General features: G+C 45.7%; 1 protein-coding gene and 1 long non-coding RNA gene across 8 annotated transcripts in view; one reads left to right on the top strand and one right to left on the bottom strand.

The window, feature by feature from the left end:
- ankfn1b (ankyrin repeat and fibronectin type III domain containing 1b) overlaps nt 1-27,062 on the top strand; it is a 101,673-nt gene extending 74,611 nt beyond the window's left edge. For all 7 annotated transcript variants that reach the window (XM_088284685.1, XM_088284682.1, XM_088284683.1 and 4 more), the window contains 18 exons: nt 7,130-7,349; nt 7,561-7,768; nt 10,458-10,655; nt 11,367-11,480; nt 11,650-11,747; nt 13,752-13,842; nt 16,722-16,829; nt 19,658-19,757; nt 20,144-20,276; nt 20,718-20,837; nt 20,908-21,123; nt 21,925-22,091; nt 22,976-23,126; nt 23,924-24,092; nt 24,181-24,347; nt 24,441-24,648; nt 24,761-25,476; nt 25,655-27,062. In XM_088284685.1, coding sequence (XP_088140811.1) covers nt 7,130-7,349; nt 7,561-7,768; nt 10,458-10,655; nt 11,367-11,480; nt 11,650-11,747; nt 13,752-13,842; nt 16,722-16,829; nt 19,658-19,757; nt 20,144-20,276; nt 20,718-20,837; nt 20,908-21,123; nt 21,925-22,091; nt 22,976-23,126; nt 23,924-24,092; nt 24,181-24,347; nt 24,441-24,648; nt 24,761-25,476; nt 25,655-25,954 — 3,484 coding nt within the window. In that variant the 3' untranslated portion in view covers nt 25,955-27,062. The remainder of the gene's footprint in view (nt 1-7,129; nt 7,350-7,560; nt 7,769-10,457; nt 10,656-11,366; nt 11,481-11,649; nt 11,748-13,751; nt 13,843-16,721; nt 16,830-19,657; nt 19,758-20,143; nt 20,277-20,717; nt 20,838-20,907; nt 21,124-21,924; nt 22,092-22,975; nt 23,127-23,923; nt 24,093-24,180; nt 24,348-24,440; nt 24,649-24,760; nt 25,477-25,654) is intronic.
- LOC148317353 (uncharacterized) overlaps nt 25,539-27,211 on the bottom strand; it is a 36,452-nt gene continuing 34,779 nt past the window's right edge. The window contains exons 2-4 of the long non-coding RNA XR_015840047.1: nt 26,366-26,444; nt 26,046-26,149; nt 25,539-25,958 (exon numbers count right to left, since the gene is read on the bottom strand). This is a non-coding gene — a long non-coding RNA (uncharacterized LOC148317353). The remainder of the gene's footprint in view (nt 25,959-26,045; nt 26,150-26,365; nt 26,445-27,211) is intronic.

Below are 27,211 nucleotides of genomic sequence, written 5' to 3'. Positions count from 1 at the left end.
GCCCCCCCCCCCCAACCACCTCCCTTCATCGCTCTCCCAGATAAACAGCCGTGGGACTTTAAACATGGCGCCCGGCCGGCGTGTGACTGAGAGAATGGGCCAACTGGTGGCTTGAGTCCGTGGCCAGGGGTCACCTCCGCCCCTCTCTTGTCCGCCGCTGGGTGGGTGGCATATGGCGGCTCAGGCGGGGGACCCCTTTGGAGTGATACATACACTCACACTGAGAGACACACAAGGCCTGGAGCCACCCAGGCTGGGCTCTCAATCGCCCGTGGGAGACATGGTGTCACCGAGCCTCTGACAGAGGAGGGGTCTTGTTTGTGTGTATGCCCCCCCCCCCCCCACCCCCCACTCCTTTTCCTGAGAACATCAGCAGCGAGCCACCGCCACATCCCCATGGCGACTCCGCTGTCTCTGCTCATCAAAATGATTTACCTTGCACACACACACACACACACACACACGACACACTAACACGGAGCCAACAGGTGGCAAGCCTTGCTCAGCACAGCAGGCCCACCTCAAAGGTTAAACATACAACGGACCGCCCACTCATCCTCTGCAACACTCCCTCGGGAAAGACGAGAAAGAAATGAGCGAGCGAGCGAGGACAAGATCTAAAGAGCGATCGGAAAAAGAGGCGAAGAGGAAAACCTCGCGCCGACACTTTAGGTTGCGCGTACACGCCGTCCACCCTCGCAGTGTTTCACAGTTTGTTCCAGCTCTCCAATTATGCACCCGGCTCACACTTCAAAGCGAGTCATGTATGAGTTAATACCTACAAGGTTGTGTTACCCTTTTAATAACCGTGACCGGCAACAGATGCCCCGCTCCGACCTTCGCGGCACTCTTTTAGCATTTTGCGAGAAACGGCGGGAAAAGTTCACCGCGCTGCTGTGCTAATGGGATGAAGGTACTGAGGTGAGGGTCAGTCAGTGACCAGAGTAGCGGGTTGGTTTTAAAAAGAAAAATGTTCAGAACAGAGTGGGGGGGGAAGAAATTCTCCTGATATATATTGCCTAAAGTATTGAAACAAGCGAGGGCAAAAGTCACTCCCGTGACTTTGAACCTATAGAGCATGCATTTTACACTCTAACGCAAACTCTTTGATTGGCGGGCCACAATGGGTTCTAAAATTTGACAGAGGGGCCGGACCAGGACCAGATGGATGGAGTGTTTTGGTAAGCTCACCTCATCGGAGGAAAAAAAAATACATTTAATTTTAAATGAAAACAAAAGCGCTACAACAATTAGTTCCTCTGTGCACCGCAAGGAATTCACAGATGTGTTCAATGTGTGATGTATGATATATCCCCGTTATCTGTGGTGCAGCACATGCAAAATTGAAAAAGAGCTGTTTTTTTGTTTTTTATTTTTATTTTTTTCTGGGAACACACAGAAATAAGTAATGCTGCTAAAATATTCGTCAACTAGAATACAACTGCCCCCGACAAATATATACGTCATTACGTCACGTATGTTTTTCAATGGGTAGGCTTGGGAAGATGGTATCGCCCAACTTGTCTGTGAAATTAATTTTTGAAAATAATGACACAAAGATTCCTGTTGATGGCAGCTTTGAGTAGAAGATGATTCGGCGGTCAATCTTTTGCTCGTCACGTTGATTGAGGATGAGAAATGCCAAATTTAAATATCTTATTCTTGAACAGCATTTGCTGATTTATTTATTTATTTTTCAATATTTTATTTAGATTTACCAATTTGGGAAGAGGCGGCAACCAACACCAATTTAGCATGGATTTTTTTTTTTTTTCAATGCATTTATAATGGATGTCAATTATTTACGCATTTTTGCTATTTATTGTTCGGCTCGCTCCCTCGCCCGAATGCACCGTGAATGTGCAATAGGCTATTGAAAGTGTGTGTTGTAGTTGTCCGGAAATGACGAGCAGTGAATGAGTTAATTCCAATAGATTCTTATAATTCCCGTGGAAATTGTCCACCCCTTTGCAACCTTTACACACACGCAGGAATGTTTTAATGAGACTGCTTATCGGCGATTTCTTTTTAAATGGTCGCCGGTGAGATACCTGACTTCCAGGTCCTTTTAACCTTTGGAATGCGCGCCACACATGTGGTGAAGTCGTCCGGAAGTAAAGACACCTTTGGGGGATGAAGTGAAATGCAATGCCGAAATCCGAACACACACCTGATACATCACTCCATAAAACGGCGTCCGTATAAATGCGACCCGAGAGATCGGAGTCGATCTGATTGTCTTGGCTGGCGAGCGCATTAAGCGAAACTTCACATGCGGCGGGACCGCACACATGCCTGCGTTTTAATATCCAGTAAAAAAAAAAAAAAAAAAGAAAACGGGACGCGTTTGTTGTGTCGCTATGCCGACGGAGCGGGCGTGACGCCGTAGGTCACCGTGTTGGCACGGCCTCACGTTGCTTATAAGCTGATAAGAGCCAAGCAGAGCGGACGCCTAAACCAATCTCGTAATAAAGGCCTCCATCCTGCCTCACTCTCTCTCTCTCACTCGCCCTCTCTCTCTCTCTCTCTCTCTCTGTGTGTGCGTGTGTGTGTGTGTGTGTGTGTGTGTGTGCTCTGTGTCCAGAAGCCTGCCTGCTTCCAGCCTGTCTGGTGCCAAGACTCGGATTTCAGAATTTCCTTCTACAAGCCACATTTAGAGCGGCCAGCGTACTCTCTCAGCATGTGTGTGCGTGCGCGCGCGTGTGTCAGGTTTGCAACGTTGTCCTCTCGCTGTCTCTCGCCCCGCCAGGCTGTTTTCAGTCGACTCCGTCCTTCCAGTGCAACACGTTGCCTTTCGGGCCGTCTTAAAACGCCAGGCTTAGGCATTTGGGGTCGTCTTTATTTGTAATCTTTCCATTCTTCGCTCAGAATGAAATAAAGTGCTGCACGCTGTACGGGCCGCCGCTGGTGGAAAGTCGGTGCCACGGATAATTTTAGCAAACACCATCTTGTAATTCAATCAGAAAAATGAGGAATAACCCATTACTAATGTATATATAAACATTTAAGCAACATTTAAGCTACCCCGAGGCGTTTTCCAAGCACTTGGGAAAAGCATAAACATGTTTAATAGCATTTAGAAAAATATCAATTAAAAATTCCACCATGTCAAACCATGATTGATTGGAAATGTATGAATCAGGTCTGCAGCAAAAAAAAAAGCAAATGTCTTTTGAGGTAAGCGTGAGAAGCACTGTTTTTTCTTTTGTTTTTTTTTTATGCTACAAAAAGCTTTCACCAACCAATCACTGCACAATCGCCATTAAAAAAACCCCCCAAAAAAAACACTATTCCTCTGCAATCCTGTTAGGAGTTTTGCTCTGTCAACTTTTTAGCCCTCAGCACATCTAACGTGACTGGAACATTTAGCACATAGAACACGAGTCGGGCTACTCGTCTTTCTTGACCTCTTGACCTCCACCAGATACCGATCACGTGATTGGAAGCTATTAATACGGCTACAATTTCCACACCTTTTATCAGATCCACATCTTCCCACGCCAACGTCAAAAACATTACCTCCTTGGTGGAGGTAACGATGCATATCAGTGTCTTGCAATGGAAGTTTGATTGACGTCAACGACAACATTGACAGCCGAGTTTGAAAAGGGAGTGAGAGAAGGATTTTGCTCCTGTGTGCTGTTTTTTTCCCCTCATATATAACCACATTGAGGTCTTTTTAATTTTTATTTGGCTTTTTTAATTTTTTTAGCTGAACAAAATGTCTCGCAGACAGCCAATCTGAATAATATTGATTTTTCTGCCGCTCGTCAGCGTGTCCTGTGCGTTTCGTAATGGAACTGTGGAATCCGTCATATTGGGCCGAATTTTCCACTCAGCTGCCCGCGTTGACATGTTTTTGAGATAGCCCCTCTTATGAGCTGTTAAGTACATACTTGTGGCTCCCTTTTAAATGTACTCCAACAACTCTGCAATCCTTTAAGCGGTTGGAGAATTTTCTATGCAAGCTTTTCATATCATCACTGTCAGGGTTGAACAAAGTGCACATATATAATAAACCACAACTGCGTGTGACTTCATATTCTTTATATTTATCGTCTGGGGGAAGATTGATGCTCGTTTGTCCGTTGTGATCATTTCATGATCTCAGAATTGATGAGTTTGTTGTCGTGTGAATGAAAGGTTGTTGGTTGAGGCTGGCCCAGAACATCTCTTGTAAATTGGTCCGAGGCACGGTCGGCTATTTCATTTTGTGATGAGAGAAAGGCAAAGTGGAATGATGTGTATTTTATCTCATCAGTGGTCGGTTAAAATACATATTGTGGAAGTTATCATTTAAAGCATACCACATGCAGTATTTTATATATTTTATATATCAAATCGTCTTTTCCCATTGAAATGAATGGAAATGCTTTTAATCCGTTCCAGCCTGCTTACATATTTTTATTATTTACCGTCACGTCTTTTATTTGTATTATGGGTTGGCGGACTTATTATTGGGGAATGGCAAGCTCATATGCAGGTCGGAGCATCTCTTTGAAAGTACGACCTCATATACACACGCACACGCACACGCACGCATACTCCCTGATGTCGTCAGAGAGTGATGGGGCACCGTCCTGCCGACAGAAAAAAAAGTCATCTGTTCCATCTCAGGCAAATAACAATAAGCCTAGGGCCGGATTCCGATGGGCTTTCTCTTTGAAATGGGATACCGGCACACGCGTTACAAATATATCTCGTTTTATCTTCCGGGCCGGGCCCATGGAAAAATTATTCCAAATACCTGCCACGCTTTATCTGGAACACTGGAATAGGTTAGGCCCGGCCGGGAACACGAGGATGTCTAAAATAAGGCGTCTATTACGGGAGGGAGTGGAGATGGATGGGACCGAGCGGGAAGGGACGGGGATCGAGGGGTATTTTAGGTGTATCGGCCCCGTGAAAACGGGCCTGTTGCAAGGGCTCCAAGCCCCGGCTTCGGTGGCCACAATGTGGGCTGCTGTCAGCTGTTGTACGCTCCCGCTTTGTGTGTGCAAGCATGCTCGTGTGGACTCTCACGTCCATGGCGGAGCCGGAATATAAATAACATTTTTCCTACAGATGTTCTCTACTTGACAAATTTGCACGTGTCCTGCAAGAAAAAAAAAAGTCCACCACTTCTGGTTACGCATTTTTGCATTTTTTTTTATGCAATTATCGATTTGATTTTCTTGTTCTCTGCAACATAACCCAACTCTTCCCTTTATTTGTAACATGTGGAGTCATCAAACATTGTGAAAACTACGTAGAAATGAATGCGATCGGTCCGGAGATCACGATGCGATGCAGTGATGCATTCAATTGTTGATGTTTTAGATTCAAGAATTCAGCTTCGTTTTTCTCTCGGGAGTTTTGGTCAATTGCGAACATTGCTGTGGAGATTCAAGATTTTTTTTCTCTGCTCTTCATAGAGATTCGGTCTGGCGTTGTCTTGAGTTTCTGTTCTTGTGTTTTTGTCATCTGTGTTCAGAAGCTCTCTCTCTAAACATTGTTTTAAGATTCAATAATTGCAATTCTCTCCTTTATGATTTTGTCCGTCCTGGATATTGTCTTTTGACTCGGTCTGTACCTTGCATGAGCTCTTGTTTCAGATGGAACTAGTTTCTCCCTCTGAGCTCTTACCCCATTTCCATGTGACATCACCTTTCAAAGAGTGTTTAAAAAATGTGCTCTTTCCTTGAGATGCAAGACTTCCAGTATGTGTGTGTCTATGATGAGACTGCTCTCAGTGACATCGCCTTGACAGATTGTTTAAAAGATGCGTGACATGGCGTACGTCATTTACAGAGTATTACAATCCTTGTAACAGATTAATTGAAGGCCGATGAAGATGTGAAACGTGAGACAGTTGTTCAGGGGCGGAGGGGGAGCTGGGAGATGAATGAGACCCGGCAAGGAACAGAAGGAGAGAAAGCTGTTGAAAGTTACCACTTGAGGGCTTCATTTATCTCCCCGCCTCCCGTTTGGTGCGTGGGACCTATCGCATAGTCTGTCACTGTCGCCTGTAGGCTCCTGCTGACATTTCCTTCAGCAGCTGAGCGTGTGCCGACACCACTGAGCAGACGGCCGTCGACGGCGTGCGTTCCCATGGCGGGCCGGAGACGGAGCGTAGTCTCCATACCAGCCGTGGCGGGACACAAGGGGCAAAAAGATGCTTATCTGTTTGAAACACACGAGAGGTGACACTGACGGGCGACACGGCAGATGTGACGACTCGACTTTTTTTTAACTCATTTAATGCCAGCCATTTCCACAAGGGGAAACCCATTAATTCCAGGGGTTTTTTCTGAATTTTTGCAAGACCAACAAGTCAAGTCAAGTCAAGTCAATTTTATTTGTATAGCCCTTAATCACAGACAGTCTCAAAGGGCTTTACATAGCCACAATCGACATCCCCGATCTTAACCCCCAGGAGGGCAAGGAAAAACTCACAAAACCTCATTAGGGGAAAAGTGAGAAACCTTGAGAAGGGACCACAGATGGGGGAATCCCCCTTCCAGGATGACCAGGCTGCAATGGATGCCAACTGGGCAACATTTGGCACATACAATGATGCTATGCAATAATAGATGAGATAATATAAGAGTCAATTGAATGAATGAACAGAATATTGTGTTCTAATGCTATAAAAACGTGGAGCTATGACGCAAAAAAAAAAGACAAAAACGTATAAATACGTCTTTGGGAGGCGGAGACTAAGTTTTTGAAAATGTACACGTATGTCTTGTGGATTGAATGAGTTAAGGTGCAAAAGATGGCTTCCAAAAAAACAAGACCTATAACATCAGGAATATGAATAATTAAAAAAAAAAAGAAAAAAAAAAAACTTTGTTGTGTTTTTTCCAGCCGAAACCCTTGAGAGGCGCTATATAAATCAAAGTGATTAAAATAAATCACTTTAACTCCAAAATTGGCCAGGTATGAATCATTTTGGGTTCGACTACACATGTATCAATTCTTGGTTTTAAAAAAAGCTTCAACAAGTGACATTTAAAGCCGATATTTATTGCAATATGAGTCATCATCTTTGTGTGGTAGCGGGCAGAGAATTACGATTCTAATGTTGTTCTTAGTGCAACTCATAGTCATCGAGCATCATCAGTGTATTTTTTTTTTTTCCTTGCAGGGCTGATTCAAGCAAGATGACGCAGCCCATGAGGGGGGACCAGGCCCACCAGCCGACCCCGGCCCGCAAGTCAGCCAGCTTGTCCTCGCCAAGCGCGGCTCGCCGCCTGTACCGCAACTTGTCTGGAAAGTTCCGTGTGAGCACCAACCCCTCAGCTTTGGAGGACAGCGTGGTGTCGGGACGGGGAGGGGACAAGGAGAAGCTGCGCAAAACCACCATAGTAAGTCCCACGCAACGTCGGAATAGAATAATAATCACGGCGACATTGTTGTCTAAAAATAGACTGGGAAGAAGGTCCTGACATCACATGTTCCTGACCAGCTCCTTTCTTTTGTCGCCAAACAACTTTAAACACCGTGGGTGTGTGAATCCGCTGATACGACTCAGCAGTATTCCTCTTGAACGCTCCACAAACTGTCTTTGTGTCACAGTTCCAGAGCAATGAAGCGCTCTTTGAGGCGGTGGAGCACCAAGAGTTGGACTTGGTGCAGCTGCTGCTCTCCCAGTACAGCTTAGACGAGCTGGACCTCAACACCCCGAACAGCGAAGGCCTCCTGCCTCTCGACATCGCCATCATGACCAACAACGTGCCCATGGCCAAGTTGTTGCTCCGCGCCGGTGCTAAAGAAAGCCCCCACTGTGAGTAGAGGAACACGCCGATGCCTCTGATGCTGTTCCATCAAGCTGGAGAGTTCATTTCAGCCCCCACCTCCCCCCAATCCCCCGTGGTACTGATTGTTGTCGGAAAACCCGATCTAGTGTATTTCGACAAGCCGACTCGTCGACACATTGATTTGACCACGGCACATTTTGTTTTGGCATTAAAAACATGGACAGCTCACTGAAATCAGCAAGTGGTCGGCAGCACACAGCACAGTCACTTGCAAAATTTGCAATACTATTTTAAAATATAGCAAAAGTGCCATTTAAAAAAAAAAAAAAAAAAAAAAAAAAAAAAAATGTAAACTGCTTTTTACATCTTAAAAATCTGAGCTAGGTCCAAGTTTCAGATACTCCGCACTCTCTCTCTCTCTCTCTCTCTCTCTCTCTCTCTCTCTTTCCCCCTCCCCCACACTCAGTATTGACATCCATAGAATAGAAGTGAAACCTTGATTGGTGATCGTTACCATGGCAACCATGCTACAAAGAGGGGGAAAAAGGCGACATTGATGAAGCCTGCGCATAGACTGCGGTTTCGTCACGACACAGCAGATAGCGGCGACTGGTTTATTTTCGCTTCAGCTGACGCCTTGTGGCAAAGCAGCATCGGTCGCCATGGACGCACAGCGCCGCTTCGCCGACAACCTCCGACACCGTCAAAGTAGCTCGCTGAGTAGCCCCAAGCAATGAGTCATGTTCGCTAATTCCATGACACCATTTCCCACCTTGTGTGTGTTAATGTGCCGCTTCGTGTACGTGTGCGTGTGTGTGCGTACAAGTGCGCGCTCTGCTCGCAGACAATAGATTAAAAGCGATGGCGTGGCGCTAATCACGCTGCAGTGTTTGTTCAGTCATCTGCATAATCTGCTGCTCCGTTCTTCTGTTAATGATTAGAACGCGCCTGTTCGACCCGCGCGCACGACACGCACTCCCATAGATCCGATCCAGACGCCTTGCAAAGGTGTCGTTAAATTGAGAACACTTGCCTGCAAACGTGATGTTCTCATTGTGAAGTGGTTTTAAAAAAAATCAAATTAAAAAATATCAGCCGATTGCTGCATGTGGGACTTCAAGTCTCGATTCCTGCACCCAATTTTGGAGGCCTGCCCATCTCGAACCGCGACCTTCAACCTCAACCCCAGCTGTTGCATCACCGAGCCCAGTTGAAGTGTGCGCGGTTGGGCGGGTGGGGCTGGGCTGGGCTGGGGGGGGGTCAATCAAAGCTCCAACTGACCCGGCGGTGGAGACGCTCGCATTAGACGAGAAGCCCGCAGCCACAGAGGAGACACTAAAGGGGCCACGCAATCAAACAGCCAGATGGACATTTTGACACAGAGCTTTAAACTTACTGTCAACAGTGGAATCTAACGCTCAACAGTGGAATCCACTGTGAACAAACGCAGGCCACACAGACTAAACACAGACTCACACCAGTCCTAAACACTCGGTGAGTGAGGAGCCGGCTAAAGGAGTACAATATGCTATTGTCTTCGCTCAGCCCAAGACTGTAATTCCGCATTACTTGCTCCTATCTCGTGTTGATGACAATGGAACAATCTACTCGATTACATTAACTTCCCACCACGTATGGGATATCGATACATCCTCTACTTCTTTTTGGGTGAAAAAAAAATTATAGTGATTGTTCTAGTCAAGCCGTAGCCCCTTTGAGACGAAACATTCCTCCCGCGGAGGCTCTTTGGCGCTGCGGTCCGGGATTTAAATAGATCAAAATGTTCCACCGCTTTTGCAGAAAAAAAAAATGAACACGGCAACTTAAATGTATGCTCCCATCATTTTTTGCCCCCCCCCACCCCCAAGAAGAGCAATTGTCTCGCCCAGTAATCTTATGAGACGCAGTCTCCTTCTGGTTGTTTTGGACAAGGAAAAGCTCGGTTTGTCGGGACAACAACATGTCGCCTCCAAAATGGCTCTTCAGGATTTCCCACAGTGATGTTACATTGTTGAGCGTTTGGAGTTTTCTGTTGGTTAACCATGTTTATTCATTTTGTCTCGGCTCTATAAAAGACAGAAGAATTTGAAAGATTCATGCACGATTTCTCTGAAGAAAATTACAAATGAGAAGAGTTTCTAAATGAAATGTTTGTACAATAGTACACGTTTGTACTTTGGCTTATACAATCCACGGGATTGTGGCGCGGATAATACGACTGGAGTGCACTCGTTGCCTCCCACCAGCTGAGCCGCTCGTGATTTATTCTTAAGTCATTTGCTGAAAGATAAAGATATGATGTTGACTCTGGGGTGAAATCATTAAAAAATAATAATAATAAATTCACTGAACAACAGCCACTGGTTTTGCTGTGGTTCAAATTTTCAATCACTGGTGAACGTCGTTACAATCTGGAACAGCCGATCATAAATAGACAAGCTTTCACCCCCCCCCAAAAAAAAATAAAAAAAAAAAAAAGTAAAATCAAGACCTAGACATATTTTATGTTGTTTTGCAATAATACAAAAAAAAAAAAAAACAGCATGTGGAGCTTGAAAAACAGATCCAGGGTCGCCATTTGATCGCTGTATTTAGCAACTATTCGTTATTTGAAAAATAACGTCAAGTGATTAAAAAAAAAAAAAATGAGCAGAATATTTTTCCCCACCACTGAACGAAAAATCATTTGACACTGTCCCCTTTTGTCTTTGGCAGTTGTGAGCTTGGAGGGCCGCGCGGTCCACCTGGCCACCTTGGTGCAGGAGGCCGAGCAGCGCGTTTCCGAGCTCCAGACCCAAGTGGGCAGCGTCGGTCCCGGAGAGCGGGAGGGCTCGGACCGGGAGCGGCAGCTCAAGGCCTGGGAATGGCGGCTGCGGCTCTTCAGACGCATGCAGACGGGCTTCGAGCACGCAGGTACGCTCCACGGCGGCGACAAATGATGGCGCGAACCTCGGAGCTAGGGCGGCTTGCGCCAGTCCTTTTTCATTTTTCGACTCCCTTTCTCGGCTGCTATTTTGTCTGGGGCAACTTAATGACTTCCACACTAGGATGCCGAGTGTGTACGTGGGCGTGTGCGTGTGTGTTTGTGTGTGTTAATTTTTATAGGCACTTCATGACACATTTAGTGGCTGGGGAGACAGCCACCCCGCAAAAACAGACACTCACACGCACACACGCCCTGAAAGCCAAACCAATCTGCACTTTGATGAGTGATTTTTTTTTTTTTTTCAACATTTTTTTTGTCCTCCCCATTATATAATTCCACCCGCTTATTTGACTTGATATGATTTGCGCACATGGAGAAAAAAAAAAAACAACTCATTCTCCGTGCGCCCAAATAATGTTTTTATCTTGCTCACAATTATCCCCATCTGTGTGCGTTTGCATGCTGAGCGGCTGTCATTGCGATCGTGACAGTAAATTGCTGCAATTTCACCCGAGAATGAGCGCCGCATTGTGCAACCGAGCAAATGATGTCATTAAAGTGATCCGCCACCGCGCTGCACGGCTCCATTGAAACGCGTGTAAGATGCGGAAGACCTCGGTCGTCCGTCTGGCTGACTTTTTTTTTTTTTTTTTTTTTTTTTTTTTTTTTTAAATCTCTTTGTGCATCCCCCCCTTTAGACCCTCCAGACACTCCGAGTGCGGCGCGCTTGTCTGTCAGCAGCAGCACCAGTCTAACGGTTGATTTCCAGGAACCCCAATGCGTCAACTCGGCTGTGGTTACCAAATACAAAGGTCAGGCGCTGTGCCGGATCAAGCCGACGTCACAATCTTTTGCAATCTGCCGCCTTCTCGTCGCAGAAGTTGCCAAGTATTTGACAAATGCCTTTCCCACCCCCCGACCGCAAAATACAGTAGTTTTAAAGCCCACACTTTGTGATTGTGGATGTGTTTGTGTTTGCAGTGAGCTGGAGCACCACGCCGGCTTTCCGTTCTGTGTTGGGGGAGGCGGTGGTGGAGGACACCACCGTGCTGCAGTACAACGTCACTGGACTCACCTCTGTGAGTTGTGCTCGGAATTCTGCACTGTCCGAGTACACGCTCAGTTGGGAATGAAAAAATGGGCTGAGGCTGTATATATTGCGTCACTTGGAAATTTTCTTGAATAATGCTGTGGGAATTAAATTATAAATAAATAAATAATTAATTAAATAATTAATTAAATAAATAAATAAATAAATAAATACATAAAGAATTAAATAAATATATAAATAAAAAATGCTGTTTTAAAAAAAAAAAATCAACAAACTGTTTTATGTTTACAAAATCGACTGTAATTATAGACGTAAAAAAGTTATTCGTTTTAATCTTTGGCAATCCATCATATTCACGAGCCTTTGACGGTGTTTTTCTAAATGTATTCATTTCGCTATTACAAGGCAGCCGCCAGCCAGAAGAAGGGAAGGTGGGACAGTTGTTTGGGAGTTGAGTTCCTTTTGATGTGTGCTGCCTAAAAGGAACATCATCTTGCGGCAGCTAATTAAAAAGCGCCCGAGCGACGGCCGTGCTTGCCGATTGCGTGTTTGGATCCCTGATTTGGTCACGTAACTCGGCTCACAATGGGACGCGAGGTGGAACAGTTGCTATTTTTTGTTTTTTCATATTTTTTGGGGGGTTCATTTATAAAAAAAAAAAAAAAAAAGCATTACGCTGTGCCGTTTTATACTTCTCAACATGAATTCAAGCCACAAATTCAATTTAGAAGGTGGCAACTTGGATGGAAAGTGAGCCCATCGTAGCTTTATTTACGACATTGAGGTGTGACGCATCTCGCTTTCGAAGCGGTTATTGCACTTCTAGGTTTGTGGCCTGTTACACAGTATTTGATTTGTGAATTGTTGTTTTTAAAATGTTTTTAAAATCATATTTTTGTTGCATTTTTACTCCACAATAATTATTTTTTTTTTTTTATCTTTTTTGATCTGTACTCGTGTTAGTTGGCTGAATTAACACATTAAGGGGTGCTAATCTAATCACTTTGTTTCTTCTTTCAAATATAAAATATATATATAAATTACAGAAGTGTAAGCGAAGACTTCGGAAGAGTTCACTTGTTATCCCGCATTGTTTTTAGCCGAGCAAGTCCCAATCTTCAAAATTGGCCTTGTGCATCGACTCCGGAACCTCTGCCAAATACTGTCTGAGTCCTTGCCCAACAAATGGCCGAAAACTGCAAGTTGTTTCTCAATAGACAAAGTATGATTGCAATCTTCATTGGTATGTGGCACAAAAAAAAAAACAGATCCCTCTCCCCCCTGCTACTGGTGCCAAAGCTGACAATTTAGAATCTATTATCCCACATTATTTACACACAAACAACATCTCCGAAGTCCTTTATTACGCGCATCAAACGGCCCAGTGAAGTCGCCACCGGTCCAACCGCTCAACCGAAGACATATGACCTGGCACCCAAAAAAAAAAAAAAAGAAACGCACACAATTGGGGAAAACCCAGTTTGTTAACGTTCCAAATGGCTTCTGGCCATTGAGAATCGACCGTTGCCAAACTGCCACCAACACGCTAAAAAGAGCAGCTTGGTAGCCTGAAACCTGATTTATGTCCGGCCCATGTGGACTAATGGACAATCCCGCCCGTTTGTTTGTGGGAGAGAGAGAGAGGCCGCTTCTTTCTGCTCCCGAGAACCCCGCTGCCAGGCCCCGAAGCTCACTCCTGTCACATGACAGGGGTCAAGGCGAGGTCAGGAAGCGGCGGCGGCGGCGAGGGCGTGATTGATCTGGCTGAGAAAGGGAAGGACAGAGGCCTGCTGGCGGCACACTGGGCACAGATACAGGCGCAGCAACTCCTTGAGAGAGGATTTACCCTCCACACACAAACACACACACACTCATTCATAATAAATGAGCCCATTATCTGTTAATCTTAATCGGATTTTGTACAAAAAAAAATCGATGCCTTGCAACATTCAAATGAATTACCACACAGTTTTGTCCAATGCTTGACGTCGTTCTCTTTAAGCCTTGACTAACTCCCGTCCTGTCCTTCCAGGGGACCCCCTATTACATCCAGGTGTCAGCCTACAACATGAAGGGCTGGGGGCCGGCGCTCGCTTCGACCCCCGCCTGCGCCACGCCTTCGAGTAAGTCTCCATTTGACAGAAAAACGCAATCTTGAGCACCCAGTGTCACACGAGTGAGATCGGCAGGATGTGTGCACAAGTGGTGGGAGGTACAAATGATTGAAAGACGTCATTGTACGGTATATAATTGGTAAATTATTCATTTTTTCTTTTCGGTAGAGTTTCACTTGAGGGCGGGAAAGGAATCAGAACTTTCCAGTCTTTGGTTTTTAACTCTCATATCTCCAGAGTGTGAGGACTTTTGCCACCTCTGATCTCATTGGTCAATTCAAACGTCACGCCTACGTCGCTTTGACATCATCGCCCGGGCCGACAGCTGGATCTTGGGCAGGACCCCCGCCACAGACGTCAGCGAGTGTAACCGTAGCCCCCGGCCGGTGTTTGGCGTTGGCCGGGTTCAGTCGTGAAGTTAATGGTGAAGTCATGCGCAACAACAGCTGAGGTGTTGAGGGCGCCGTGCGCAGCTCAGCGTTGGCCCTCTTTTTGCCCGATCTGCAATTCATGTGGACGGGCTTCTGACTTTGGGCGCCATTGGCACCCTCGCCGCACATCTGGGGGACACATGAGCGCGTTTGTCCTCAGCGGCAGTGTTTGTGTCGTCTTTTCGAAGGGGCCGGGCTTTCCCTCTCTCTTTTATTTTTCTCAACTGTCCACCTTCCTCCCGCTCTCCGAGCTAATTTCGATGTTGCGTGTTTGTGTTTTCCATTTGGGCCTACCACTGGAAATATTTGCATGTCTGTGCTGTAGCGCGCGGCGCGGCCCCAACAGTGGGGGCCTTATACCGGGCCGTGGACGCCCATTAAAGGGCCCGCTTGTCCTGTCTGGACAGGCACCTTTCCGGGAATAGAGCTCACCGTGTTTCGGACCCGCTCGCCCTCCGGGGGGCTCCAGGAGTGGGAGTTGGGGTGAGGGGTGGTGCGTGATGGTACGAGAAGGGGGAGGTGGGTTTATCGCTGACACATCCTTCAGGGAGCAAGCGAAGGATGCAAAGAGGGCAGTCGTGCTGAAGGATCACTTTCTGTTTCTGTGTGCGGGGGGGCGGGGCCTGGGGGGGGTGTGTGTAGGTAGAAAGAGTGTGTCTGTGTGATTTCTAATGCAGGCCTAGATAGTGAATAGATTTTCAGTATTCTTTTAATGGAACGTACAGACTTTTCATTGATGCATTCGTAAATGTCCTTTTACTACTTGTGGTTTTTATTGCTTTGGGAGGCAAAGTGTGCTGTGTTATGTTCCAGCCATGGTGCGAGTGTGCGTGTGTGTGTGTGTGTGTCTGCATGTGTGCACCGACTGTTCTATGTACGCACTGCTCTCCAAGTCCTCTTAATATACGACTGTATCTGTTTGAGAAGCAGCTCATATAGAAGCCGAAATGTGTGGGGGGCTTGAGAACCCAAAATTTATAGAACCGGAGCTCATTCGCGGCCTATCAGGATGTGTTGATTTATCGAAGGTAAATTAGCCGAGCTGCTACGCTATAAACCTCCGGACAACTGCTACTTTCGCAACATATCGTTTGAAGAGGATGATATTACCCTTGGAATTATTTTTGCGTGAAATCTCTTGACTCTAATCCAAATGGAAAACTTGATAGTGAGTGTATTCTTTCTTTCTTCACATTCTCCCTGAGCATATTGACCCGTGCTACACACACACACACACACACACATTTCCAGGCTGTTCTACAACGTGGCAAAGCAGTGTAATGTTAGCATTTAGAACAAAAAAGTGGCCATCTGTCATCGTGGCAGTTTTGTCCTTAAGGCAGTGGGAAGTTTTGTGAAAATACAAAGACTGAATGCAACACCCGATAGGCCTCAATAACTCATGTGCCAGTTCAAAGAGCTTGCGCTATGTTCTACATGTCCCTCTTTAGACCTGGGTAAGTAATGCTTGAAAGCGTATACACACGTTGTTAAATCATAGTGTAACACTGTATTGTGAAAAGCAGACAAAGGTTTGAGATGACATGACACGCCTAATGTATTGTTTCGCTGAGCCATCTGGGAAAGAGAGGCGGGAAAAATCGCTCGGCGTTCTGGAAGGTGACGGGTCTGGCGCTCTTGCAACGGCATTGAGAAGTTGAGACGGAAGCTTCGTTTGGTTTAAGCTAAATATGGTGTTGATATTTTGTTTGGTTGTGAAAGCTGATTCGGAACTGTCAGGTCGCAGGATATGTCTGTCCGTTTTGGAATGGATCGCTTTGGTCTTCACTATTGTTTCAAGTGAATATAACCCTTAATAAAAGCCAATGTACGATTTGTGGAAGGAAAATCCAAAATGTGTCAAAAAAGGTCTCGGAAGTGACGGCACATATGCACGATTGAATTTCACGAAGCCTCATGATCCGGGGTGCGCAAAGTTTTTGAGTGGCGGGCCACAATGGGTTCTAAAATTTGACAGAGGGGCCAGACCAGGAGCAGATGGATGGAGTGTTTTGGTAACCTCACCTCATTGGAGAAAAAAATAAAAAAATAAATAAAAATGAACAAAAGTATTACAACAATATATGTCTTTGAAAAACCACAGTATTTAGAAAATAAAACGTTTATTCATTGAATTTTTTTTCAAGTTGGGCGGGCCCGGATTAAAACGTCTAATGGGCCGCATGTGGCCCCCGGGCCATAGTTTGTCCACACCCGCTCATGATAATAGATTTTTTTTTTACACTCTGCAATGAGCTGAAAGATGAAATTGAAAGAGAATGTCAATTCCCAATGAAATACTGGAAACCACGACGACCATTTGCGAAGATTGAGTAGACGACACATTGAGGGAGACAAGTGTTATCGTTTCCTTTCCGCTTTCCGGATGTTCTCCAACAATTTTCATAACGAGCGTTTGCCATCGTTGACAATCTTGTCCCTCTCTTCCGTGTGCAGGTTGGAGGGATGTCGACGGCCGCGCTCCCCGGCAAAGAGGCCAAAAGGAGGTTCTAGACCAGCTGCTCGCCCAAATAAAGGATGCCCATCAGAGCTGCGTCTGCCACGGTATAATAAACGCTTTGGATTGATTTATTGGCTGGTAAAAAACTCAGCAGTCATACGATACCCGCAATGATTTACGTGCTTGAAACCGCAGCCCTCTAAACCAATCAACTATGGATGAGCGTGTGATTTTTAATCCGCCTCAGGTTTTTATGACGGCATTCGATTTAACAAGGGGGGAGTCGCAACTTAAAAGACGAGAGCTGCAAATATACTTGACCCGCGACGGGTAGGCGCTTCTTGAGCGCTGAAGTAGCAGCGGGAACTCCGCTCGCACTTCGGCGATGCTAACCTGCGATGCTTTTTGAGCAAACTAATTTTGCCATCAATCATTCTCAGAGTTGACAACACACACAAAAAAAAAAAAAATCTTTTAAATCAAATTTGGGTCATTATCGTTAATGCGTCCTAGTTTATTTTCCTCCGTGTCGCCGATGTCTGTTTTTTTCCACATTATAAGCCGTGATGGGAGTTACGACGTTATAAACAAACAACGTAACGGGAATGGCGAGGCCTGTAAACGTAAAGGTAAAGCAGCCTTCTTTAAACTTCAAGGATAGACATTACTTTTCCATGAACTAAATTACCGGAAAGACTGAACGCGTCAAACGCACATTATTCCATGGACACGTTCTTCTCCAGTCGAGCAATTTCGACCTCATGAAACATTTTGAAATTAGTGGCTATTAACGCCAGAGGACACGACGACGGTGTCACGCAACCAAAACAAACTGAGCTTTTTTTTTTCCTCAGATCAACTTTGATAAACTGCTACCCAAAAATGCAGTTGTAGTCAAAAATTATTCCTAAAAACGCATACAAAGACTAAGAATTATGAAGTACTTCACTGTAGAGAGATGGTGGGGCATCTTCGCACCGGTGTGGTCGTTTTAGAGCGCCTCGTTGTGGTGGACGCGGTGGAATATACAATATTCCAACCACCGGAGCATGTAAATTATTTTTGTTTAAATGATGCGAGACAAAGGAGGCATTTTTTTTTGGGTCGTCGGAGTGCCGTTTGATTGACAGTGGCAGCCACAGTGTTCGAGAAAGCTGCAAAATCTTCTCTGTGGTATATCAGTTTTAGAAGATTTGAAGCACAGTAAGTAACGAGTATTTAGACTTGGTTACTTCCCACCTCTCCTTGATCGACACCTAAAACTCACCGATGTGACGTGTACGTGCGGCCTGAAATGCTACCCTGCGCCTTTCCATGACTCAGCGACCCCCCCGCCCCCCCTCGCTGAATACCTCCCTCGGTGACAAAGTGCAGATCGGCTTCTCGCGCACTCAAACTGTTTATATCGCCAAACACTGGCGGCTGTAAGCTGCTCCCATAAGTGTCAAAAGCTGTCCACACTGACTCTTTTACATGACGGCTGACCGCATTCAGCATTGACGGGCTTGTCCGGCTCTCTTTCTCTCCTAAACACACTCGCCCACTTACTATTGTACACTGTGCAAGCGCGACCGTACGAGCGGAGGGATACGCCGTATAATAGTCAGTATTGAGCGCGCCAGCCATTCTTCAGACGACGGCTGATTGAGCTTGAAAGTTCAGCCACGGTAGCCGAGGTGCCGTGTCCCCGGGTCATGTTTGTTATTCCTGTTCGAGACGAGTTCTAGGCTGGAGTCGGGGAGAGGGCATAAATTACACTGACTTACAGCAGTCTCACACACGCAGAAGCGCACGCCGCCCTCGCAGCCCTCATTCCTGTCTACAGTACGCTCCATACATATACACACGCGCATAAAGATAGACATAGATACACATGTACAGGAACAGACACAAATATTCAAGCGCATGCCCCTCCCCCCCCACATGTCCATGTACGCACGGGGCCGCAGCCCCCACGCCGCCCTCTCCCCCTTGTCCAAACACAATTAATTAAACTGTGAAAGAGGCCTTGACTAACACTGGCACCCCAGCAGTCAGCCCGACTTGTCTGTCTTACTCAGTGTCAAGCGCACACTGAAGGCCCGCAGCGCTCGCGAGCCTGGCGAAATCATGGGCGGGAGGGTGGGGGGGGGGAGTTGGTTCAAGGGGCGCTGTTTTTACTCCACCTCACCGTGTCCACCTGAAGGGAAAATTAGTTCTCTCGGTCTCCTGAATGAGGGGATTTATTGACTCTAAGTGGCCTGGGGGCGAGAGTATGATCACCTGGGAGGGGAGGAGGGAATCTGCGCGGGGTGTCTAATGAGTTGGAAGGTGCGTTATCTCACCAACAGGCGCCCACACAAACACACACACACACACACACACACACCTCCCTCTCTCTCTCGCCTCCAACCCCCTGAAGGCCCACTAAAAATAAACACGTCCCCACAGAATTTAACTGACCTCCCTGTCAGTGAGTGGCGAAGGGTTAAGACGCATACAGACACACACACACACAAATGACTCCAGCTCCCTGGCTCCACTCGTATGGCCGTAGCTCAAGACGCGCCATGCTCCAGCGGCTAAAGTATGCGCAGGTAAACACGCACGCACACACGCAGTTAGTGTCCCTCTGGGAGTTGAGAGCTAGTGGTTCCCTCAAGGCCCATAGTCTGCCGCTGGCTGTCAAATGGTGCCGCGCCACTGGAGCGTACGAAATGTCAAAAAACATTCCACTTTGAGCGTGTTGTTGAACGTGTCAGGTTTGTTGTCAATTAGGTAACAGCCTGTCACCGGAGGAGATGTGTCTGGACAGAGGTATTCATTGGTGGCAGGCAGTCAGAGTAATGGGCACAATTTGTCACACTGAGCCGTTTAAAAAAAAAAAAAAAAAAAAAAAAAAAAAAATGGACGCACACACAATGTCATTTATTCATTCTTCTTGTCTTCACAGAACAGTGCAAAGCGCCAGCGCAAGGTAGAAAACATTCTGTGTCCAAAAGCCTGCGTCACCTCTTTCAACCCAACAGCAAGTTTGTCAAAAGCTTGAAAAGGTAAATAAGATTTGTTTGGTGGAACGTACACAAGCCTTTTTAAAAGTGTCCTCATCTGAACTCAAGTCTAGACACCGGTCATGTGGTTGAAGAAAATGAATTCAAATGATTTTTGAACGTATTTAAGTGGCCATCAAACTTTTGAATGGCAGAATATATGTATACATAGTGAAAAAAAAAATATATTAAATAATTTGTTGTATGCACCCTCACTAATCTAAACACGTCGAAGCGCAAAATCCGAGACGGCCATTTTGACATGATATCATGAAAAATGCATTTAATCCAAATGATTTGTTTGATTCTAATCCCAGATTTTTTTTTTTTGATTAACCACACTCCTCCATCGTGTCAACTAAAAACACTTGAATTTGTTTTCTTTTCAGAGGTCTTTACCTGACGTCCATCTTCTACCGAGATGACAGTATCTTGGTGACACCTGAGGACCAAATTCCTATCGTGGAGGTTGAGGATTCCTACCCTAGCTCCTTGATGCAGGATTTCCTTTGGTTTACGAAGGTACGCATACAAAAAAAAAAATAATAATAAATAATGGAATGAAATGAACTAACATCGCAATATTAATACAACTGTAAAAATTCAAATTATTTCCGAATGGGGATGGCACTTTTTCGGTTGTGTCACTACTCGACAGTTCACGTTGCGATTAGCGGTTAGCGTGGCTTCTAGGTCTTATCCTGTTCTCTCATCTTGATTATTGATGAAAACAAAACTTGTTAGAAGTGTCACTTATTTGTCTCCCTTGGAGGAGATGATTAGTGACTTAGAAAAAAGGCTCCGCCTCAGCGCCATGGAAGGACGATGTTTGGCTAGCTAGCGAGACAACCGCGACTCGTAGCCGGTTAGTTAGCGCCTAGCAACTAAATGATGTCACTGGATGTATTTATTTTCAACTAATTATTTTCTGGCTGAGTTGATAATATTTGACCAATTGAATAGGTTTCCTACTTGTGGGAGGAGATTCCCTGGTTGCAGCAGTGTCTCAATCCCACACAGTCAGCATGTTCGTGCACCTTGCAGACACGCCTCAAGATGCTCCAAGCGGTGTCTCATCTCCAGGTAGCCGGGAAATCTTTCAAAGTGCTCGACTGGAAGCGCAGCGCATTCCTGATGTGTTTTTATCTCTCAGGGCATGCTGGGAACGCAAGACCTGGGCCAAGTGTATTTCGAGCCAGTCAAAGACAAGCACGGTAACGCCCTGCTGGTGCTTTTGAAGGACATGAACGCGTCTCCGAACTTGGACGGTGTGCGCTGGATGCAGCTTTGCAAACTGCAGCTCCAGCGCAAGTCGATTTCCTCCCCCGAGGAGCCCACCGCTCTGGACATGCTCCTCATCACGCTGCACGTACGTGCTACACGAATAGACTCTGATGGGATTACAGCTGCGTTTTGGAAAAGTAGTTCTTTGCGTTTTTTGTTTTGGATACAGGCTCGCGTCCATGCCGTTTAGGAATGGCCAGGAGTGCTTGTGGTTTATATTAGGCTCATTCTCTTTGTCAACAAAATGGCTAGGAAAGGCCTTGCATAACGGAATAGGAGATGTTTTTTTGGGCGAGCTGTACCAAACACCGGAAGGACTCTCAATTGGCTTTCGATGAAATGAATAACAATCGCAGGTTTCTGTTTCGATCTTACGTTGAGGGAATGTTAGTCTGAATAATAATAATCATCATCATCATCATCATCCCACCCACTTTTACTTCAAAGCTGCTCACTCAGGCACTTTAAAATTGCAATTGGATGTGTTTATGATGGGCTCCCTCGCGTGTTTCTGGAACGACAAATTCTTCAGTCTGGAAGCAATTCTCCAGTTTGTTTTGTTTGTAGAACTTATTAAAGTCAATGCCAGTGTTGCAAATCCTGTACTGTCTCCAACGTAAGTAGATTTGGCCTTGTGGTTCCGAAACAATGGTCGACAATTCCCTTTTGGATAAACCGCAGTTGACTGAAATACTTGCTTTGTGCTCCATTACCGCCAAACTGTATCATGAAATACAGCAAAATACACAGTGGCGGCCATTTTGCAATGCGTCAGAGCCACTGGCAGGGAAACGCATGACAACAATAAGCACCACCCAAAGGATTATGATCAAACCTTCCCTCCCTTTATTTATTTATTTATTTATTTTGTCTTTTCTGTCCACAGGAGAAGCTTGCTTATCATCGGCGGAGCAGGAAGCTTTTGTCTCCTGGCTTGTACTTGGGATATTTGAAGCTGTGCACGTCCGTGGAGCAGATCAGAGCGTTGGTGCCTCAGAAGCTCCCTAACGTGCTCTGTCACACCAAGATACGAGACAACCATAACGTCTCCAGGTTGGGATCCTTTAGTCAGTCATTCTCACGATGGAGACAGGGCAGACGTAGGTGCAGTGGTCTACCATAGCTTTGGGCCAATTAAAAAGTTTGATATTCATTCTTATTGCAAGCCAACAATGAATAATAACACTGCACTTGAATATAAGAAAACGAAAAAAAAAAAAAGCTTCATAATGATTCCATATAATAATGTATTGATTCACTTGGGGGAACAATTATAATTTTTTTCTTAATGAAATATTTTTCAGTTTTTTTTTTATTTTTTAAATGCATCTGTTTTTCAGATTTTATGTGTTTTGTGATTTTTTTTTTTAGTAATTTTTGTTCTGTTTTTTTTCCAATATTGTTTTCAGTATTTTGGGGGGGATCTTTTTTTTTAATGACAGTATTTCTTTTCCTCAAAAAACTGAACCTTATTTTAAAAAATCAGAAAAACTAATTAAAAAATTTTTTTAAAAAAACAATCTAAAAAAAAAAACAACCTTCCACTCAAAATGTATTCACAAAAATCCAGAATTTTTTTTTAAGTGAATGCAATGCGCCTACATCGTATCATACTTAAGAGAAATTTAAATTAAAAAAAGACAAAAAGTGTTTAAATGCAAATAGTTCCTAAAGATGACGTGCAAATGTATTGAAAAGTTAAATACGTCTAAACTACTTAGTTTTTTTTTCTTTTCACATAACTCTTTCATTTAACAGTAAAGTGAGTCTGCGTACAATTGTGGCCCACTTTGAGAATCTGTTTTGGAGAATATAAAAAAAATAAAAGTTGAAAAATTCTCCCCCTTTAAAGCGTCTCTTCACCCGAAAAGTTTCAGTTCAAGTCTCTCCGCGACCATTTAGCGTGGCTTCTCCATGACTTGTGTGTGTTGCTTCAGAGAGGAGTGGCAATGGCTGCAGGCCCTCAACTCCCTGGAGGAGCCGATGGAGACCGAGGCGAACACGCAGAGCGGCCCGCGTCCTCTCCTGCACGACCTTCGTAGCGCCATCAAGGATCTCATCGCCCATATCAATGTCCCCGGCAACCAGGTCAGAGTCGGGCCACGCTGACGATGCACAGTTGAACCCGCAAAACTTGATCCCGATGAGGTTCTGGTCATTTCTGGTTAGGCCGCTAACTTGTTTGGGGAATAGAACTTGCTCGCAGTTTCCCGTAAATGGACTTTTTGGACATTTTCTCAACATAGTCTACAAACAGTAAGCGAGCCGGCGAAGGAGTTCAGTTAACATTCGTCTGTACAACGTTCCACTGGATTACAGTTGGAGTATGACATGGATTATAGAAGTCCATTGGCACTGACTGCTCTGTGCTATATTGGGACAATTCTTGGAAAGAATTTCGATTCAAAGGAAACTCTAAGTGGTTTAGACTAAGCCCTGATTGATCAAGTCAGTGTTTTCAAACTCTCCCGAGCCAGAGCGCATATTTTACGTTCGAGAAATTTCTTGGCACGCCAGCAAACAAAACTTTACTCACAGATGTACGTACTGTAAAAATATTGGCGTTTAGTTGAAAACAAATTTGGTTTGATTCATCGTTTGGTGGATTTTTCTTTCTTCTTTTTGTCTTTTTGTTCTTGTTTGCGAGCACAAATGTGTCTTCCGAGCAATCCTTAAAAATGTGACTGAAAGAGTAATATGACAAAAGGGACGGTCACGCTTCATTGAACTTGGCAAAAAGTCAAACACACAGATGCAAAATGAAAACACTCACAAGGGTGGCATGCGGCAGACGAAAGGGTAAAAAGAAAAAAAAAACAAAAAAAACACTCACTCTTATTGAATTTGATTCAAAATGACTGATCCATGCGTGTGTCTGTTTCCAGGCTCAGGACTTCCGGATCTACACCCAGGAAGTGTTAGAGTTTGGGGACAAGGTGTCTTTCCTTCTTCTCCTCCCTCCTTGCGACGAAGTGTGCACAGCGCCCGGTCAGAATAATCCCTACTCGCCCCGCTCCGGCTTCCTCACGTTGCCCTTGCAGATTTTTGAATTGGGTGAGCGTCCGACATTTGATAAGACATGACCCGCTGCCATGGACACATTTAATTTACCATATCCACTTCTCCTCCCCCCCACTGCCAGTCCACTTTAACGCCTATTGCCCCGGTTTCATCGGCCAGTACTGCCGGGTGTCCGCCTTGCTGGAGCTGGAGTCGCTCATGTCCCAGCAGGCCATGAGGGAGGCGTTCTCTGAAGACGAGCTCACCACTGCCAAAAAGAAGCACCAGCAGCTTCAAGATCACGTTCAGGTACCGAGCACAACCAAAATGAAGTCGACAATGCTAAGACTTGCTCGAAGGTCATTTACGTGGCTCGATGGCACCTCTGGTTTATGATGGCAGCAAATGGAGGAGGTGTGGCGTGATGCCCGGTGGATCATGGAGGCCTTGCAGTACGCCCGCTACAAACAGCCAACAGGAGGCATCTCCATCAGCGGCTTGATCGACTTCTCCAAGGAAGTGATGCCTGACAAGACGACCTCCACGTCATCCCAGCCCGACTTCATGCCCTCCCCCTTGCCTTCACCAGAACCTTGCCGCAAGCACTCAGGTCTGAGACACAACAAAGAATGAAGTTGAATATACAAATGATATATCAGAATCAGAAATCCCTTTGTTGTCTTTGATGTCTCTAAAGATAACCAAAAGTTGACTCTGTTCAGACTTTGCAGGCTTGTCGGACGAGGAAGGCTCCTCCGAGGTCTTCCTCACCACCGACAGCGACTACGACTCCAGTCGGGCACAGAGCCCCCGCGAGCTGGATCTGCTGCCCCCGTCCCCGCTCTCCACCTCCGCGCCCTTGGAGCCCCGCGGCTTCCTCCGCAGCGACGGCAGCGGCTCAGGAGTCGGGATCAGCAGACAAGGGGGAGGAAACGGAGCCCTGCGGGACTCCACGCCCGACGTCCTGCAGGCCTCGGAGCAGCAGCGAGGCCGGGAGCTCGGGAGGTGCGGAGGGGGTGTCTGCTGCGGGGGCGAGCGGCGGTGGGGGCCGCCCGAGCTTTTTGACAGCGACTTCATCCTGCCAAGTCGCCAGATTGAGCTGTTACACATCACAGAGAAGCGGCAGGCGTTCTGCGTGCGCACCAGCAGCCTGGAGTTCCCCTCGGCCACATCCGCCAACCACCAGTTGTACTCCCAACACGCTTCTTCGCCGGGCACCTCGCCGCAGCAACGTTGGCAAAGGCCGTCGTCAGTGGAGCGCTGTTGTTCGGCCGAACGCGGCCCGCAGCCACGCCCACCTGCCCGGACTCTCTCAGAGGACAGCGGAACCCAGCAGCTCTCGTCCCCGCGGCCGGCTGCCCACCGGAAAGGCTCGCACGCCACACTCAGAGTCTACCCGCAGTACCAAACTGGACTTCCCAAGGAGACCAGTGTCAAGGTAATTTTTTTGTTCGTCCAATGATCCTAGGAGCCAAGTTTTCAAGTCATGAGCTGGTCATGAGCACGGAGCCGGATGATGTGGCTGGAGAGAGTGAAGTCTGGTCTTCCCTGCCGCCCCCACATTGATCGAAATCATAATCGAGAATCGAAATGACATCCTCTTGTCTTTGTCTTAGCTTTGCGTGACTCCTTGCACATCGGCGGGGGAGATGGTCCAACTGGTGGTGCAGGAGATGAACCTTGTGTCCCGGCGAATGCTCGGCGGCGGCAGCCACCCGGACGAGGACGGCTTCTACAGCCCCGAACAGTTGAAGCACTTTGGCCTCGTGCTGGTGGTGGACGAGCGGGAAAAGTGGCTGCAGGATGACTTCTGCCCTCTGGAGCTGCAAAACCCCTGGCTGAGGGGTAAGTTGTGCGTACGCATTAAGGCCTACTCACCCCTCGCGCTCAAACACGGCCGTGCCACCACGGTGTGACGCTCTGAAAGACATTTTTTTTTTTTTTTTGGTTATTTAAAATGATTTTTCTTCTGGGGACAATATGAAAGGAGAATTCTCAATTCGAAACCTTGACGACGACGCCGCAGGCTTCCATGGAAGGCTCTGTCAAGTCGCCGAGTGTCCTCATCCAGTGACTAGTCGAAACACTGTAGCTCCAACTTGGGATCTTGTCTTAAAAAAATAAATAAATAAAATAAAATAAAATAATGCTCAAACCAGCAGATTTGCAATTTCAAAACAACAAGCAATACTTTTTTTTTTTTGTTTGTTTTCGACAAGGAACAAAGCATCTTCCAAGAATTGTGCTGAGTGCATCTTTATAAATCGTGTCATGCCGTGCTAAAAAAGTTGACCAGTCCAGTGTTTTGCTGTTTTGATATTACCCACTGTGCACCAGGAAGCGGTGCGTCTCCTTCCCCTCCAAAGGACTTGAAAGGTGCTTTTCTTTTCTGAGGGGCGACAATAACTAAAAAAAAAAAAAAAAAAAAACTTTCAAGGACAAACCACAGCAAAACATTCTTCACGTTCCATTCAAATAACTGTTTACAACAAATTTTTTCGGCACATATTGTCATCGAAAAGAGGCTTTTTCCATACTCTGCGGTATCATGAAATAATTGTAGCAGGAGGAGGAGGTTACCATGACAACACTCACGTGAGGAAAGTGTTTACAAAGTTTACTAAAACAACAAAGTGTGGTTAAGTGCTTCTACTGTGTGTTGAAAAAAAAAATTGTTTCAAATTGTATTGTTGAACGCTGGCTTATTCTCCTTTGTTAGCGCTTAGCTTCTTTTAAAGTGTTTTTTTTTTTTTTTTTTAATGAGGGCAAATTGCAAAAAAAAAAAAAAAAAAAAGTCAAGTGGACAAAGTTCATGATGTAAATAAGCAGCAGAGCAGGTGTTGAATGTATTGTATGTAAAAGAACCAAGATGAGCTGAAAACGCGTTTGTTAGCCTCGTGTTTACAAGGAGCTGTCAAGTCGAGTCATGAAGGACACATCACGTCACTTTTTTGCTAAAATCTATTTTTATTGAACAATAAATGAATATGACAAAACAAAACAAAAAAAAAAAACGTACCGCTCGCTTTATTTTATCTATTTTTTTTATTTATTTTATTTTTTGCACTGCGGCTGACTGGTGACCAATCCGTTCGTTGTGTCCCGTGTCCTGATATTGAGTGACCATTCCATTCTGGGAGTGGGCTCGATCTCCTCCACGACCTTGACGCGAG

This window comes from Idiotropiscis lumnitzeri, chromosome 20 (genome assembly GCF_059441095.1).
Source record: "Idiotropiscis lumnitzeri isolate Australia: NSW breed Sydney's pygmy pipehorse chromosome 20, RoL_Ilum_1.0, whole genome shotgun sequence".
Lineage (NCBI taxonomy): Eukaryota > Metazoa > Chordata > Actinopteri > Syngnathiformes > Syngnathidae > Idiotropiscis > Idiotropiscis lumnitzeri.
Note: the sequence above shows the minus strand (reverse complement) of the source record. Positions and strands in the feature narration are given on the sequence as shown.